At 36.9% G+C, this 16,833-nt stretch overlaps 1 protein-coding gene across 1 annotated transcript; it reads left to right on the forward strand.

Moving 5' to 3' along the window:
* Positions 1-7,769: 7,769 nt before the first annotated feature.
* LOC147626024 (fe(II)/2-oxoglutarate-dependent dioxygenase 1-like) lies at positions 7,770-10,448 on the forward strand. Its single transcript, XM_086817593.1, has 3 exons — positions 7,770-8,755; positions 9,062-9,392; positions 10,031-10,448. Exons 1-3 carry the CDS (start codon positions 8,166-8,168, stop codon positions 10,277-10,279), a joined length of 1,170 nt encoding a protein of 389 aa, XP_086673719.1. The 5' UTR covers positions 7,770-8,165; the 3' UTR covers positions 10,280-10,448.
* Positions 10,449-16,833: the final 6,385 nt, after the last annotated feature.

The following is a 16,833-nucleotide window of genomic DNA, read 5'->3' on the forward strand; positions in this document are numbered from 1 at the left end:
AGATATGTATAAAAAAAGTATATCTCTCGATGATAGAAGGTACATGGCAATGGCCTAAATACCTATATAAGGGCTTTTGTATTACATTTGTAGTGTGCTTAAAATTTTATTAAAGATTTTTTGATGTAATTTTTAAAAATTAAAACTTTAAATTAGAAGTTTTTAAGAAAAATATGTAAATTATAACCATGGAAGGCTTTGCTTTTAAAACTTTGTTAGTAATTGATATTTTTTCCCATCTAATATCTTATGTTGAGGGTATTTTTCTAGTCGAAATTTAGAACTTTGAAACAATGTATTTCAAAAGAAATTATTTTTTCTATAGAAGTCTGTAAAAACCACAAACTGGGTTTTTTTCCTATAAGACTATATGATTAAATAAACAACGGGTCAATATATTATTTGATCTCACACCATAAGTACTTTTTTCTACCTATTATATCATTAAAGAATTATTACACATCTTTTTCAACCTAGTCATTATGTTGCTTTCAAATACATCAAATTGCTTTCAAATACATCAAATTGGACTACACATGTCTTAAAATCCATGGTGGTCCTTTCTTGATACAACTTTTTGCCTCTCTTTTTGTAGGACCATTTGATGGAGGACCTTAGATGGAGTGTCAGAGAGACTCAAATGCCCTTGTCCACCCTTCATCACCTTAATTAATTATATTACCTTTGTGATCAATAGTATTCTTACTTTAAAATTTTAACACCTCTATTAACAATGTAATACGTAACTTGTTACCTCTCTTTTCATAGGAGCATTTGGATGGACCTTTGATGGAGTTTCAAAGAGTATCAAATTCCCTTGTCCACCCTTCATCATCACTTCAATCAATTACATGATCTTTTTGATGTTCTACCTTAAAATTTTAATACCTCGTGCAATAATGGAATACTCAATGTAACAAGGCACATCGATTCACCATATCTTAATAAATAGGCTTGTCGTGATTTGTTATTTTTACATGATTTATATTGGTTCCTTTTCATGTAATATAATTGTGTTAACACTAACCCGTTACTGATATATGATGAAATGTCTAAGACATCACATAGATACCTCAAAAATGTGATTTTTTTAAATTTGAAAGCTTTAGAGTATGTCCATGAATTGAATAAAGCTTAAGTTATCACATGACATACTCTAGAGGAGAGGAGATTATTAAATTGTCCATGACATACTCTAGAGGAGAGGTTTGATAACTTAAGCTTATAAAAGCTTTGATAAAGCTTTAATAAGCTTTATAAAACAAGCTTAAAACTTATATAATATAATATATGTATATATATTTGTTGCTTTATTTTTATTTTTTTAAATTATATCTCTCTCCTTCAGCCCAGATGAGCTACGCCAAGATAAAGGCTTTGCAAGCTTTTAATAATAAAGCTTGAGTTGATTTAAAAAGCTTTGATAAGCTTTATATAACCAAGATTTAAATATATATATATATATATACATACATACCATATCCCATCTCTTCACTACTGTGTACTGTGTACTGGCCACCATCATTTGCCATATCCCATCTCTTCACTATTGTGTACTGTGTACTGGCCACCATCATTTGCCACAAAGCTTTAAGCTTTGATTATTGAAGCCATGTAATAAGCCTTATATTATAAAACTTATAATATAAATTCTATATAGCAAAGCTTATAAGCTTTATATATTTATTGCTATAATTAAGGACTTTTGTAATCAACCAAGATAAACAAATACTTTCAAGATTCTTCTACCATTGCTTTTTGGAGTAAAAATTAAGGATTTAAAGGGCTTCCTTTTCCCACTTTTGGGGTATTGCTTTACACATTTTTAACCATATGAAGTCTCCTAAGGTTTATACATATAAAAACCTTTGCCCAAATAAAATTTCTAGTGGGCCTTGTTACATAAAATGACTATGTGCACATTTACACCTATACATTAATCTTGTGCCCACTTGCATATTCCATTAAACTGAATCCTGCACAAATTAAATTAAACATATTTTTTAAGATTATTAATTCATTAAAAATATGAATAAATATATACTTGTAACATTTGGAGTAAGGGGAGGGAAAAGCTAGGTATTGATGTCAAACATATTATATGGGCTATTTTATAATCATAACGTATCTTGCATATCAAGATCCTAGTAAAACTCACTATATTATTCTATTTTATATGGGCTATTTTATAATCATCAGGTATCTTGCATATCAAGATCCCAATAAAACTTATTATATCATTTTTACTATATCTTGCAAAGCATGCAGTCTCATTGATCTGAGGAATTGAAGCAAATTGTTATATGGACACCATCCAAATCATGCAACATGCCCAATTTAGGTGCTCTTTCTCAAGGGGCTATGGCGGCATGAAAGCTTAAATGTGATAATTGTGAAGAATTTTTAAATATTAAAATTAAAGGGTCTAATACATGATAGGGATAAATTTTGCATCATCCCATTAGACATGGCGTGTGACTTATGTCTACAAGAGAGGTTTAACAAATGTAACTCACTAATTTCTAATAGCCATGTCTGTTCTTATAAGTATAGCATACTTGCATGTAGAATACTTATGTTATGAGGTTGACATTGGAAAGAGAAGCTTTAGAGTTCATGTAGAAGAAATTCTTGGAGAAAAAAGGAGTTATCATTATCATCCTTATTTTGCATCCATGATTTCAATTTGAAGCAAATCAATAATGTTTATCATAATGAGGGGCTTATTATGATGCACGAGGCCATAGCAACTTCAAACAATATGATTACTTTCACACTACTTGGCCCAAAATCTAGAGTGAATTCCAATGCATAATTATGTGACTATATTAAGCTTGCCAATGGGTAGACACATGTCCACATCATCACACTCAAGAGAGGGTGCATGTGAGAGCTTCAATGTCCTCCTTTTCCATATCCTAGCCCAATCTCACTTCCCTTTAGTTTACTGCTCAACTTTATCTTCCTTCATCGTTAGAAATAAAATAAAACAAGAAAATACGTAGTAAATTTATTTTTAAACACTTAAGATATATCATCCTTTTGTTAGGTTTAAGAAGGAAGAACCAAAAAATTGGTCTTTCCTTAAAACATAGCGTCCCTCGGTTAGGTTTAAGGAAAGACCCAAAAGAGGTTCCTATTTTATAATGATACAGCCAAGTAAGATTGGAAAGGTCCTAAAGGGAACCAATGGAAAGTGTTTTTTATAAATAGAGATGGAGTGGATTTGCAAATTTCTTATATCAAGTTTTATGGTTTTTCTTACAAAGGCATGCCAATGTGATAATTTTCTAGTCAACCTATGTTTGTATGGTCAAACATTTTAAGATTTATTAGTTTTTACACCAATCCTTTTGTCTAGTTTGCCCCCTCTACCATGGAACTCAAATGGCCCATGAGTTTTGTAGCTCATGTTAAAAAGCAGTGCAACAAGAGAAGTAAAAAACCTTAATTTGTCTATTTTTTCTAGACCAATACTTTTCTCTAGCTTAACTACTTCTACTCTATAAAAGAAAAGTAAGTGAAATATTCAGAGTAACCTACCACAACATTCTTAAGGGCTTCCTTGTATAATATTATGAAGGCTGATATTGTAATTATATACCTTTACAATGCACACCCATGAGAAAAGATTTAGATAAAATAATTGTTTAGAAATACATTAAGCTAAAATTAGATGCCAGTAATGAAAAAAGAAAAAAATTATCGAGAGAAAAGAGTTTTAACTTGGACTTCTAACACTTAAAAGAGAAGACGCACAAGTACAAGCAAGAGCACCACCAAAGTCTCGTGAATATGTAGAACCTAGGAAAACTTGAAAAGATAAACTTAGAGGGGTTAGAAGAGAAAGTACAAGCGAAAGAATAAAATGAATAGACAAGTAGAGAGAGAGAGAGAGAGAGAGAGAGAGAGAGAGAGAGAGAGAGACGAGAGCTGCTTAACATCGACTTATTGATCTAGAGAGACCAATCGACAAAGAGACTTGAACCCAGGTGGGTACATGTCATCCCAAGGGCAATTACACTAGCCAATCTACCACACTTGGGTGATAGAAAGGTAGTGCGAATTGTCCCGTTTTACCCACACACCCACATGAGATGAGAGTTGCTTAACGTCGACTTATTGATCTAGAGAGACCAAACGACGGAGAGACTTGAACCCAGGTGGATACATGTCATCCCAAGGGTAATTACACTAGCCAATCTACCACACTTGGGTGATAGAAATGTAGTGCAAATTGTCCTCTTTTACCCACACACCCACAGGAAACGAGAGCTGCTTAACGCTGACTTATTGATCTAGAGAGACCAATCGACGGAGAGACTTGAACAACCCAGGTGGGTACATGGCATCTCAAGGGCAATTACACTAGCCAATCTACCATACTTGGGTGATAGAAAGGTAGTGCAAATTGTCCTCTTTTACCCACACACCCACAGGAGACGAGAGCTGCTTAACGTCGACTTACTGATTTAGAGAGACCAATCGACAGAGACACTCTAACGCTTGCAAAAAGCCAAAGTAACTTATAAGACCACACAAATTATGAAGACCAAGAAAGTCTTGCGCCAAATATGTGGCCTAACAGAAGAAAACATTCAAAAGAAAGAAAATCTTACTAACTATATAGTAGAGATATGTGTGAGCCATCAATAATAATAAAATAAATAGGGATCTAATATTGGTTTGGGATTTTGCTTGAAAAATCCTTAATGAGGGCTCTACCCCAATGATAAACTTTCCAAGTTTCTTAAACTTTAGCTAATTTTACATTGATTTGGGCCAGTTTCACTGTAATCCATATATGTATCTTTGCGCCTTTAAGAAGGTTTGGGAGCCTCAACCTTATTACATTTGGTGTGGCAAGTGATTACTACATATGACTGCCTGATTGTAAAATATTATCACATTTGGTACGGTAAGTGATTACTACCTGATTGCCTTATTGTTAAATATTATCTGGTAGAGATATAAGTGTAAGCCATTACATACATAAATCTTAACCAATAATAAAATAAATAGGGATCTAATATTTGTTTGGGCTTTTTCTTGCAAAATCCTTAATGAGGCCTCTACCCTCAGGATAAACTTTCCAGTTTCTTCTTTTCCAAGTTTCTTAAACTTTGGCTAATTTTTCATTCTTATGTGATTGAGTTGCATTCTTCTGAGTGAGTTGTATTCTTCTGAGTGAGTTGTATTTGGGCTAGTTTCTCTGTAATCCATATCCATATCTTTGCACCTTTAATTTTGTTTAAAGGTTTAGTAGCCTCAACCTTATTACATTTGGCATGGACAGTGATTACTACATATGATTGCCTTATTGTGAAAAATTATCACATTTGGTAGAACAAGTGATAACTGATTGCCTTATTATTACGCCATTTGGTACATCAAATTGATTACTACCTGATTGCCTTATTATTACGACATTTGGTACAGCAAAGTGATTACTACCTGATTGCCTTATTGTTAAATATTATCACATTTGGTATGGCGAGTGATTACTACCACATATGATTTCCTTATTGTTAAATATTATCACATTTGATATGACAGGTGAATACTACCTAATTGCCTTAATATTGTTAAATATTGGCAAATATTAACTCCCATTTAATCATCTTGATGCAACTTTGTTAAATTAGTTATCTAATTATCCATTTAACTATCTTGTCGTAACTTTGGTAAATTAGTAAATTTGTCAACGAAGTATCCATCTTTGTCCCCATCCTTTAGGTAATCCATCCACACCAGATGGGAAGGGGATTTTGTTGCTTCAATTCATTTTCTTCAACTTTTTAACTTGATGTGTTCTTGCATTCTTCGTTAACAACCGTCTTGATGTTGCTAACTATCTCTTTTCATTCCTCTTTCAAGTATTCCTTTATCTCTTCCCTCAGTGCCTCGGTTATAATTTTTTCTTGGGTGTCGACTGTCAAGCTTGCTCAAGAGTCGCAATGTGATTTTAGAAAGACAGTGAGAGAAGGAGTAAATTCTTTCCCAACTTCTAACTAGCCTAAAAAGAACATGCTTGTGAGGCTAGAAAAAAATGGCATTGTAGTGTATTTTTAACGAGACTGTTGAAATTAAAGGAAGCATGCCAAGGACTCGCATAACCTATATTCTATGTATGGATTTTTCATACATTTTAGTTATAAAACTTCCCAGGGGATTCACTCTTAGAAAACTTGTGATATCATGTGAGTGTACAAAAGGGGGGGTTTTCGAAATGAGGCATAAGCTTATAAGGTAGGGGTAAGGCCATGTATTTAGGTGAATACTTATAAGGCCATATATTTAGGTGAATACTTAATCTTAAATTTAAGTTATAGGGGGAGGGGGTCTCGGCAGGGGCAAGGGGGATGGGGAGGGGTATAGCAACAATAAGGATATGTTATAAGTACTTTTGATGAACATAGTTGTACAAGATTCTTGCAATGTTTTTGTAGCCGCCCAACAAGACTTTTAGCAATGAAATCCTTTGAGAACATAATCAGGAAGTACTTATGTTTGGTCAATAATGTTCAAAGTAACATACTTTAAATGCTAGAGAAAAAACATGGATATAAGGAATGGGGGTGACATAGTCGTTTTTAAAGGTATCCTTATAAGCTTAAATAAGGGGGTGTTATCATCTTATGAGCATCATATATAGGGGGTTTTCTTGAGATTCATGCATGCGGGTGACGTCCCCCTTTATTGTGAGTGAATCCCCCGGGTAAAACTGACAATGAATATGCATTCACATAATAAGAACTACTTAATTCAATGAGTTGTCCTTTTTATTTATTGCTTGGAAAAAGGAATTTTTTAAACAAGGGTCTTTATTGAGAGTCCCAAGCTAGTTGATATTATGTCAGGGTTGGGGTAAAGATAGGTTCAGCTTAGCTTAGAACTTGTTTAGTTTCAAAAAATCCTTCTCATTTTGATGGGAGGCCTCCTCAAAACTCTTCTCATATTGATGGGAGACCTCGACAGAGGGAGGAGGGTTGGGGAAAAGGTAGGGTCAACTTAGCCTTAAACTTGTTCAACTTTGGGAATAACCTTTTCAAAATTATGGGAGGAAAGAAACCTCTTGGAAAATTTCAAGTTCCGGAGAAAATATAAAGAAAACGCCTGCTCATTTCCTCCTCAACCATGGGCAAAAAGGAATCATGTAAGGTTGAGTAAAAAGAGTTTCCCTCCACAGGCTCCACAAAATTGAGAGTAATGAGATTAAAGTCACGAGGAAAAATGCTGGTTCAAAATTAAGGTTTCTTCTTCAATGCAAGGTGAAAGGGATGGGATGTAAATCAAAGTATCTATGAAATCGATTTTCAAGAGGGGGGGAGTCCCCACAGGCCTTGCCATGCCCATACCTCGTTGGCGCTGTTAATATAATGTCGACTGGGAGTCTGGACGAGCACATGGGTGATGATGATGATGCTTCACCGCCCAGGGCGTGGGAACGCGGCCTATCATTGTCGGCGGCATTGAGGGGGGACTTTTTTAAAAAAAATAAACTATTGCGGGATTTTTGCAGTAAAATGGATGCATGCAAAGTGAGGTTGGCAGGAGAGATGCAGCAGCAATAATAATATTAGAAATTAGAATCACAGCATTGCGATATTATTATTTTGAATTTATATTTTGCCAGCCCCGCCCCCTATTATGGCGTGCAGGCCGAAAACCGTGGTTTTGGTTGCCGCCTAGCAGAAACCATAAATCCGGTAACCCTGCTTCTCACAGACACAGCATTTGTTGCTATATATATTAACGGTCTTACCCTTCTAGGTACACTACTCCTCCCCTAGCTTTCTACACCCCCTCCCCCCCCCTCCATCCTCCTGCCATCGTCTTCTAAAGCCCCCCCGGCCCCCTATCTCATCTCTCTCTCTCTCTTAACCTTGGAGACAAATTTGTTAATCCATCTACCCCTCCAGTTATAATACAGCTTAAATTCATCTTGATTGCTACCCCCCTCATCAACCTTAGATTTATAGCTTAATTTCACAACAATTGTCGGCCTTTCCATCTATTTCAACCCTCACTTACCTTAGTGGCGACCCATTCACTTAAATTGGCAATTGCCTCTTCATTTATCAACCTGTTTTTCACTTAGCTTAATCTAGAATTAAGCTGCCTGTTCCCAATCCTCACCAGAATTCGATTTTCATCAGTCCAACATGGTTGCCCTTGCTGAAGATGGCTTCCGGCCCTCGGCCACCATAATTGCAGGAAAGAGTTTCCCTACGTTGCCTTCTCAGTCTTCTAGATCAGCATTCCATGCAAGCGCCCTGGCGGCCCTCCTGCAGAGCCCGGCTGATTATGAATGGACGGAGCAAGAGAGGCCCTTAATTGCATATAATCAGTTTGAGCATGACCAATTAATGCCGGTAATAGACATGGCCTCATTAAGCAATGAGAGATTAACACCATCATCAGAGAGGCAGCGAGAGGTATGCGTAGCTGAGATGGCAAAGGCCAGCCATGAGTGGGGGTTTTTCCAAGTGGTTAATCATGGTGTTTCTGAGGAGCTGGTAAAGGAGATGGAGAAGCATGCGAGGGAGTTTTTTGAAATACTTGATTTGGGAGAGAAGAAGAGGGTGTTGCGTGATTGCAACGCGAGCAAGCCAATGGGGTATGCATGTGGAGGTGCAGGCACTCGCTTAAAGAATGATTTGCCGTGGATGGAGTCCCTGCAGCTCCCATGTGTTACGAAAGAAATGGAGGAATATGCATGGAAGATTTGGCAAGATGGGAACAAAGATTTCAGGTAGTTAAGCCGCTCCGTTAATCATCACCACTAATCTTGAGCTCATTGCTCATTAATCCCAACGGTTACGAAGGGTATATATATATATATATATATATATGCAGTAGTGGGCTTGGGTTATATAATATGTGCTTAATAGGCTCGAATCTAGCTATAATGGTGCGTTAATGATGCAGTAATGGGCGCCATTATATGCTTAAATAGGCTGCAATGGGGTGCATGTGTTAATTATCCTATGATGATATCACTAATGTGAATGTGTTAATTATCCTATGATGATATCACTAATGTGAGAAATTTTCGCAGGAATGTTGCGTCGGAGTTCAGCCACGCTTTGAAGCAGCTAACGCTTCGGATATTAGGGGTGCTAATTGAGCAATTAGGGATTAATACGGGGTCGTCGTTGTTGGAAGGCCACGTGCAGCAAGGGAAAAATTCGGTAATCCGGTTCCATCATTACCCACCTTGCCCGCAGCCCTCCCGGACCTTGGGGCTGGGCGCCCACTCCGATCCACACCTGCTCACCGTCCTTCACCAGGACCTCGTGGGCGGCCTCCAAATCTGTAAAGACGGCCAGTGGATCGCCGTCAAACCTAGACCAAACTCCTTCGTGGTCAATATCGGCGATGCTTTGCAGGTAAACAAAAAAAAAAAACACACCTCCTCTCTACATTTGCTTTTAACGAGTGTCCCGACTCCCTAGTTCAATTGGCTTTGAGTATTATTATGGATAGAATATTCCATTTTGTTCTTGTAATTAGTTTTATTTGCAAATTAGTTTAATTTGCAAATAACCCAAAACTCTAATTAGTGCTTAAGATTCTAATTAGTGTTCCTTGCAAATAATTTTGTTCTTGTACATTATGTGCCTTGAGTTTTCATTTCGCTCTTGTACATCATGTCACCGCTCACAAATTTTCCCTAACATGTTTCGGCTAGACAAATTGCTTTGTGGATTACAGAATGCTTTTTAGGAACATGTTATTATCGCATCCATATTAAAGGCATAGTTGCATGTGAGTTTTCCTTGAAAAAGAACTTCGTTTGTTGTTTAGAATAATTTGACTTTCTTCAAGGCATGGTCTTAAAGTTTGTTTAAATGCTCTTGTATATGATGGTTGCATATGCATCTATGCAAGATTTGTGAAAAGAATGACTCTCACATGCACATGTATCCATGCACACACACATACATGCATGTACACACATGTGTGCATGCATGCACACACATAGATTGCAATTTATGCCCATTTATACTCCTCTTTTCGCATGCAGGTGTGGAGCAATGATGTGTACAAGAGTGTGGAGCATAGGGTGGTTTGTAATAGCATCAAGTCTAGACTATCCATGGCTTTCTTTCTAAATCCAATCGATGAAGCCACCATAACCCCAGCCACAACAAACCCTCCTCTCTACAGGCCTTTCACATGGAAAGAGTATCGGGATTGCATGTATGCCAACAGGCCTAGGGGGAAAAGCAACCTCCTTCGCTTCAAGCTACCACACGACCAACTCCTCATATAGTATCTAGTAAAATTCAATATTATCTATTTTGCTTAATATATTTTATTTGTTTTTCTTTTTCTCAATCTCAAAAAGGACCTGCAAAATGTGTAAAGCACCTCTTAGCTCGAAATGAGCTACCCCATGTAATCTAGTTTTTTTTGCAAGCCACAATTTAACCTTGAAGAAAGCACCATAAAGCATTTTTAACACTTCACATCTACTACTTGTTTCTTTGTACACATGGGGTGACATGATGAGTAGAACATTATGAGTAGATGCATGACTATACAATGTGTTGAGAATTCCCTTTTGTCGACTATACAATGTGTAACAAGCCTTGATCAATTCTATAAGCACCTATAATCTTGGAGTGTAACTTGTAAATTGTTTTCGTTCCCATAAATTTTATTACACTAACATTTCAGTTAGCTTACATTTACCCAAAAAGAAAAAGAGGCTATCCACCAACTCAGATATATATATGTGTTCGATAAAGGGATATGTCCATGTTATACATTTACATAGAATCCATAGAAAGGATTTCAAATTACTACCAAAGAAGCTTTGATTTCTTTGGCATTGAATAGTAATCGTTCAATTTGGTACTTTGTACCTGTTAATTTCATGGGCACGTTTTTCTTTTAAATCTTATTGAGTGGTTTAGGAAATACTGTCGAGTGGTAGGTTGTCTATGTAAAAATGAATTTGATAAGGATTTCTGAGAAAATGTCTGCTCTCTGGTTGAATAGTGTCTTTATATATCCCTTTAAAGGTCCTCCCATCAGCCAAAGCTTTGAAAATTGACACTCAAAAGTTATGAGTAGTAGCTAATGTACAGCATATTTAGGAAACATACACACTTCCTTTTTACTCTCTTGATGAAGCCGAAAAGCTGAACAAAATAGACATACTTTTTGAGTAGTAGCTAGTGTACAACAAACTTATATTTAGGAAACATACACACCTAAAGAAAATAGCCATACTTTTTGAAAATTTTACACTATTATTACATTTTCTACAACCAACTTAATTCCTTTTTGAGAATCTCTCAATAGGCTATTTTGGATTTTCGTCTGGCATGTTTTAAAGGTACTTCCTGAATACTAATTGTAGCATGTCAAATGCATGAAACCTTGTAGCCTTAAGTATATGGCTCCTCCTTTTCATATTTAATTGGCGATTTCTTGTCTTTAAAAAAAACATTCAATTAACACACATAGTAAAACAATGCAATGCAATTAATGTGAAAGTAGGTATTAGATTGATTAATTTTGTGATAGGATGGGAGGGTCTCCTCTCAAAGCTTGAACTATGAGAAAAGTTTTTTGGTCAAGATTTGAGAGTTCCAAAGTCCTTATCTCCACCATACTATTGGAAATCAACCAATAGGCTTTGCTAGTAAAACATCGAGAAGCATGAGTAATGCTTCGTGTGTTTCAATATTCAATATTAAACATTGTCCTTTCACAAAACGGGTTTATGATATTGTACCCCTTTCCTTGATTCCCAATGTTAAGCATTGTCCTTTCACAAAATGGTTTCACAAAGTTGTACCTCTTTCCTTGAATCCCAACAATGTGAGACCTTGTTTAGAGTCTTCGAAACAATGTTGTACCTCCTTTCTTCAATCCCAATATAAATTTGTATATAATTCGAGAACATGTTTAGAGTATTTCAAACTATCGGAGTCTAACTCTATTTTATGGCTTTTAACTATCGGAGTCTAACTCTATTTTATGGCTTTTAACTCGGGATAAATGTAATTTCCATCCTCCTTGTAGGTATTAGGTAAACTATTTTTTTTTCATGTAGGAATGCACACTCTCTTTTTCTTTCACCCCTTTGTGGAGAGGGGGAGGGCTGGACTCCAAATAGAAGAACCCACATCCAAGGGGGATAAAGGTCTTCACCACCTTATCCACCCAACTATTGTCCATACCCCTAGGTAGACTAACTTTGTAAAAATGCTTTTGGCCTCCTAGAGATTGATGGGTTGTTTCAAAAGTCAAAGATTGGCAAAAAAAGTTGGTAAGCATGAATGATGCTCATGGTGTTTCAATACGCAACATTAGACATCATCCTTTCACCAAGTGGTTTGACAATATTATACCATGCTCCTTGAATTTATAATCTATGAACATGTTTAGAGTCCTTTGCATCTAGCTCTATTGTATGGCGTGTAGCTTGTGATGCAAAAAAAAACCTTGTGAAATGTATTTATCATGGTCAAAAAGTGTGTTAGTGAGGAGGACGACCTAACCTAAGGACCTGAATGCCTCAACTCCAAAAAAAGTGTGTTAGTGAGGAGGACGACCTAACCTAAGGACGACCTAACCTAAGGACCTGAATGCCTCAACTCCCAAAAAAACTTGCATATAACCTATGCTTTGAGGATAATAATAATAGGTATGTATTTTTTTAAGATAAATATTTAATGCCCTTACTATAAATCAAATACATTAGTAGCTAATAAATGAGACTCTTACTATAAATACAAAGAATATACATAGACCTAATTAGAAAGTGGTACCATGTGCACGCAAGTGATTTCATACATAGACCTAATTAGAAAGTGGTACCATGTGCACGCAAGTGATTTCATACATAGACCTAATTAGAAAGTGGTACCATGTGCACGCAAGTGATTTCATACTTTTTTTCAATGACAATACATTTTGGAAAGTGATATACATAGACCTAATTAAAAAGTGATAATATTTCCGAGTACAATATGTTTGAAAAGTTTAACTAGGTGCATTCAATAACCATTCAAACTTGATACTAGCTTTCTAATCTTCTTAAAATATTTTAAGAGTGAGAATTTTGCAATTTATTATTCTTTAACATGTCTTCATCATATCAAAATATTGGAGAGAGAAAGATTGGCAATGTACTTCTCAAAAAAAATATAAACATTGGCACCCCTCTTTAGGGTGGTTTTCTACATGTTAATAGCAATGTACAATGCTAATGATTGGCTAGGCAAATTAGAAGGTGATTGCTTTCTTACAAAAATCATTGTTATTGATTCATTGAAGTCAAACATATTCATGCATGACCTTGCTCTCAATGAATTGAGATCCCTTAGTCATTTATAAGAGGCATATTTGTTGCACCACAATCACCAAGTAGATTTTCTTTTTTTAAAGCCTTCGTAATTTAAGAGATTGTAACACTTTTTTCCCATATGAATACAAATTTTAAAATTTCATTATAGCAAGCTATGCTACTACTGTGAAAAATGAATCTTTAGCATCGATAAGATCAAAGTGGAAATGTGTATAAAAGATTTGAATGACTATATGTTTTCCACCCCTTATCCATAGTGTGTATATTGTAGTGCAAACAATCTTACCTTTATTATTAAAAAAGCACTTCATTCTTTATGTCTACATGTACTTCAGAAGTGAGATGACATGATCTTATTGGATAAAATGTCTTATCAATAAATATAGATGTGGAAAATATATTTTTCTTTATTGGGAGAAATGTGGCATACGAAAAATGTACACCACTTGTAATGTTAAAGCATAAGAAACTTGAAGGAGTTGGAATTTCTTAGTCCATAATAGAGAAACATCAACATGTAATTAATCCCATCATATTAAATCTCCACATTAAAATGATCTTATGGATTTTTCAAGATATGGCTTATAAAGGCGTGCATAATCATCTAGCTAACAAATTACCAGTTATAACATAAGAGTTGATATAGTTTTCAAATGATAATACTACAAGCTCTCAATGTTAGACATAATAACATGGAATTATGTTTTGACACTAAATGCATACATGACCGTGTACAAGGCTCATTCAAAATTTCATTTAAATATACATTAATATAGAAGACATAAACAATGAAAGAGGTCAAGTAAATATAATTGGTGAGATTTAGCAGGACACATAACAAATCAAATAGTTGGTGAGTAGTCTAGCAATTTAGATAGTTGGTCACTAGTCTATTAAGTTGTCTATAATGCCAATGCAAGTATAGCCAACTAAAATAAACACTAGGGACAAGGGATAATGACTTACACATGGGTGGTTAGTTACATGTATTTTATGTCCATAACCAAAAAGTAGATCTTGTCGATACTTATGTGCATGGGAAATTCAAGTAGTAAGTTAAGTTCAATCTGGATCAAAGTATTGAATGCAATTCACCAATAAAATTATACAGCTAGATTTCAATAATAATATTAAGATTAAGTGGTTGTTTGACTTATTCACCACCATGACTAAAGAAACTTTACTTTTTGTGATGGTGTTTTGATTTTACCTGCACATTGATCACATACAAGATCCTACCTTGTCATTAGTTGGTCTACTTTAAATTCTCCTTGTAAATGCCAATGTCAATAAGCCAACAAGCTACTCCATTATCAATGCACGTACACATCAAGAAAGTTTAAATGGAATTCTAATGTAACATGTCCACATTTAGTGCCAAAGAAGAACCTCACAAAGAATAAGCCACCAAATTCTAATCCCACCTCCTTTGATGAGGGTATCCCTTGGTTAAAAGAGAAAACCCCACGTGTAAATTTATGAAAAAGGTGATGCTAACCCTTGTCGATTAAAAGGAAAAATTGTAACTTTTTGAAAGGGGTGGACCGACCCTATGAGGACCTAAAATCACCCTTCCCTCCACTATTTGAAATATGTTTTGACTCTCTCGCATACTTTCCTCTCACCTTTCTAAAGTTTCTTTTTTTATTCTCTACTTTTTCTACCTTGGTTTTCCTTTAGGCACCTAATTTTTTCCATATCATTCAAATCAATATGATTAACCTAGTATAGAAGTTTTAGCATGATTACATGCATGTGTGTGTGTGTGTGTATGTGTGTGAACATGTGTGTGTTGCATGCCTATGTGTACATGTGTGTGTGGTGTGTGCACATGTGTGTGTGTGTGTGTGCACGCGTGTGTGCACCCGTGCATGCGTGTGTGTGTGTGTGTGTGCGTGTGTGTGTGTGTGTGTGTGTGTGTGTGTGTGTGTGTGTGCACGCGCGCGCGCTTGATCTAAGTGTGTGTGTGAGAGAGAGAGAGAGAGGGCGTGTACGATCTGTGAGCGACCTTTCGATTGGCTTTGCCAGCGACCTCTACGCGACTGTGCACCCGCGTCCTGCCATCTCCTGTTCCTGCGGCCGTTGCACTTCCGCCTTCTCCTTCTGTCGTTTCTGTCCTGTATGTAATCAGCGTACTGAGTGTCCCTTGTTTTTTCTGTCATTGCTGTCTGCGTGCTCAACTGCTCATTTGATCCTGCTGTTGCGTGTTTCCTTCCGTTCCTCCTTCGCTTCCCCTCTTTCTTCAGTTTGCAAGCTACAGCGCCTGCGTGCGTGCATAGCTGCGTCTGTGTGTGTGTCAGCCTGTTCCTTTTCACAGCCTTTCCCTTTCCGTGGTTCTATCAATGGCTTCAGCTTTAGATGTTTGTACATATGCCCAAAAAGAAAGATCTGCAGATGCTAAGCGCCGCCTATCAAAGCCGGCTTGACAAGATGATGCTTTTACGTTAGAAGCTCAGTATGTGTTTGATACCCTTAAGGATGACTTTCAACAGTCACGACAGGAATGGGGCAAACCGATTCCAGAGGTCACCTACAAATTGAAGTTGCCGTCCCTGGTAAACCCTCTCAGAAAGTTGTCTCAAACTGCGGTTATAATATTCTTTCCAGGAAGAATCCCTGCGGCCAGCGATGTCGCGCAATGGATTAAGTCCATCCTTGGAGGATGCTTTGTAGAGGGAGTGTATTTTGCTTCCAGAGGCTTTTATGAGGTGCATTTATCAGATGCTTCATGCAAGCAGAGGCTTCTTGAGTTCTCTCCCCTGTTTTATGGGAGGCAAATGGTACATGCTATGCCCTGGTCCCCAAACAAGGACTATCAAAGTCGCATCACTGCCCTGTATGGGTTGAGGTTGCAAACTTCCCGGACTATATGCGTGAAGAGTTGCCTGGCCTGGCTGCTTCCTTGGGACAGGTCATTTGTCCACCACGCCCAATGGGAAACCGTAACAAGTTCTGCATTCTCTGGGACACTGACATACCTACCCCTCCTTCTATTGCGGTGGAAGTTGAGGGAGTGCAATTGGGCAAAAAGTATTTTGAATTGAAGTGGGGTGTGTTTGCAGGTGCTTGTTTTGCCTATCACAAGTTTGGGCATCTAGCCTCTGAATGCCCAATGGTCCTGCATCAGCCGCCTCCCAAATGCTTTGCCACCCCAGACACGGGAAAAGAATGATAATTTGCAAGTCAAGACAGCAAATACAAATGGAGCAAAGAATGCAAAATCAGTCAATCAGGTGCCCGCACTTGCAAGAAAAGGAAAAGATAAAGGGAAAGAGAAGATGAAGGAAACTGTGGGGATTGATCAGGACGGTTTTAAACAACCCAAGAAGGTGGTTGTATTGAAGCAACGCCCCCTTCAATCTCGTCAATGGGATGCTTCTTCTCCCTCACCAGGACAAACTTCTACTTCAGCCTCTGCTCCTATCCTTCAAAATTGGGTGGGCGTACTGAAGAAGGGCATCCCCATATGTGATTCAGAAGAAGAGGAAAATGCTATGTCTTTC

This window comes from Cibotium barometz, chromosome 23, assembly GCF_041138505.1.
Source record: "Cibotium barometz isolate CiBa-2024 chromosome 23, ASM4113850v1, whole genome shotgun sequence".
Taxonomy (NCBI): Eukaryota; Viridiplantae; Streptophyta; class Polypodiopsida; order Cyatheales; family Cibotiaceae; genus Cibotium; species Cibotium barometz.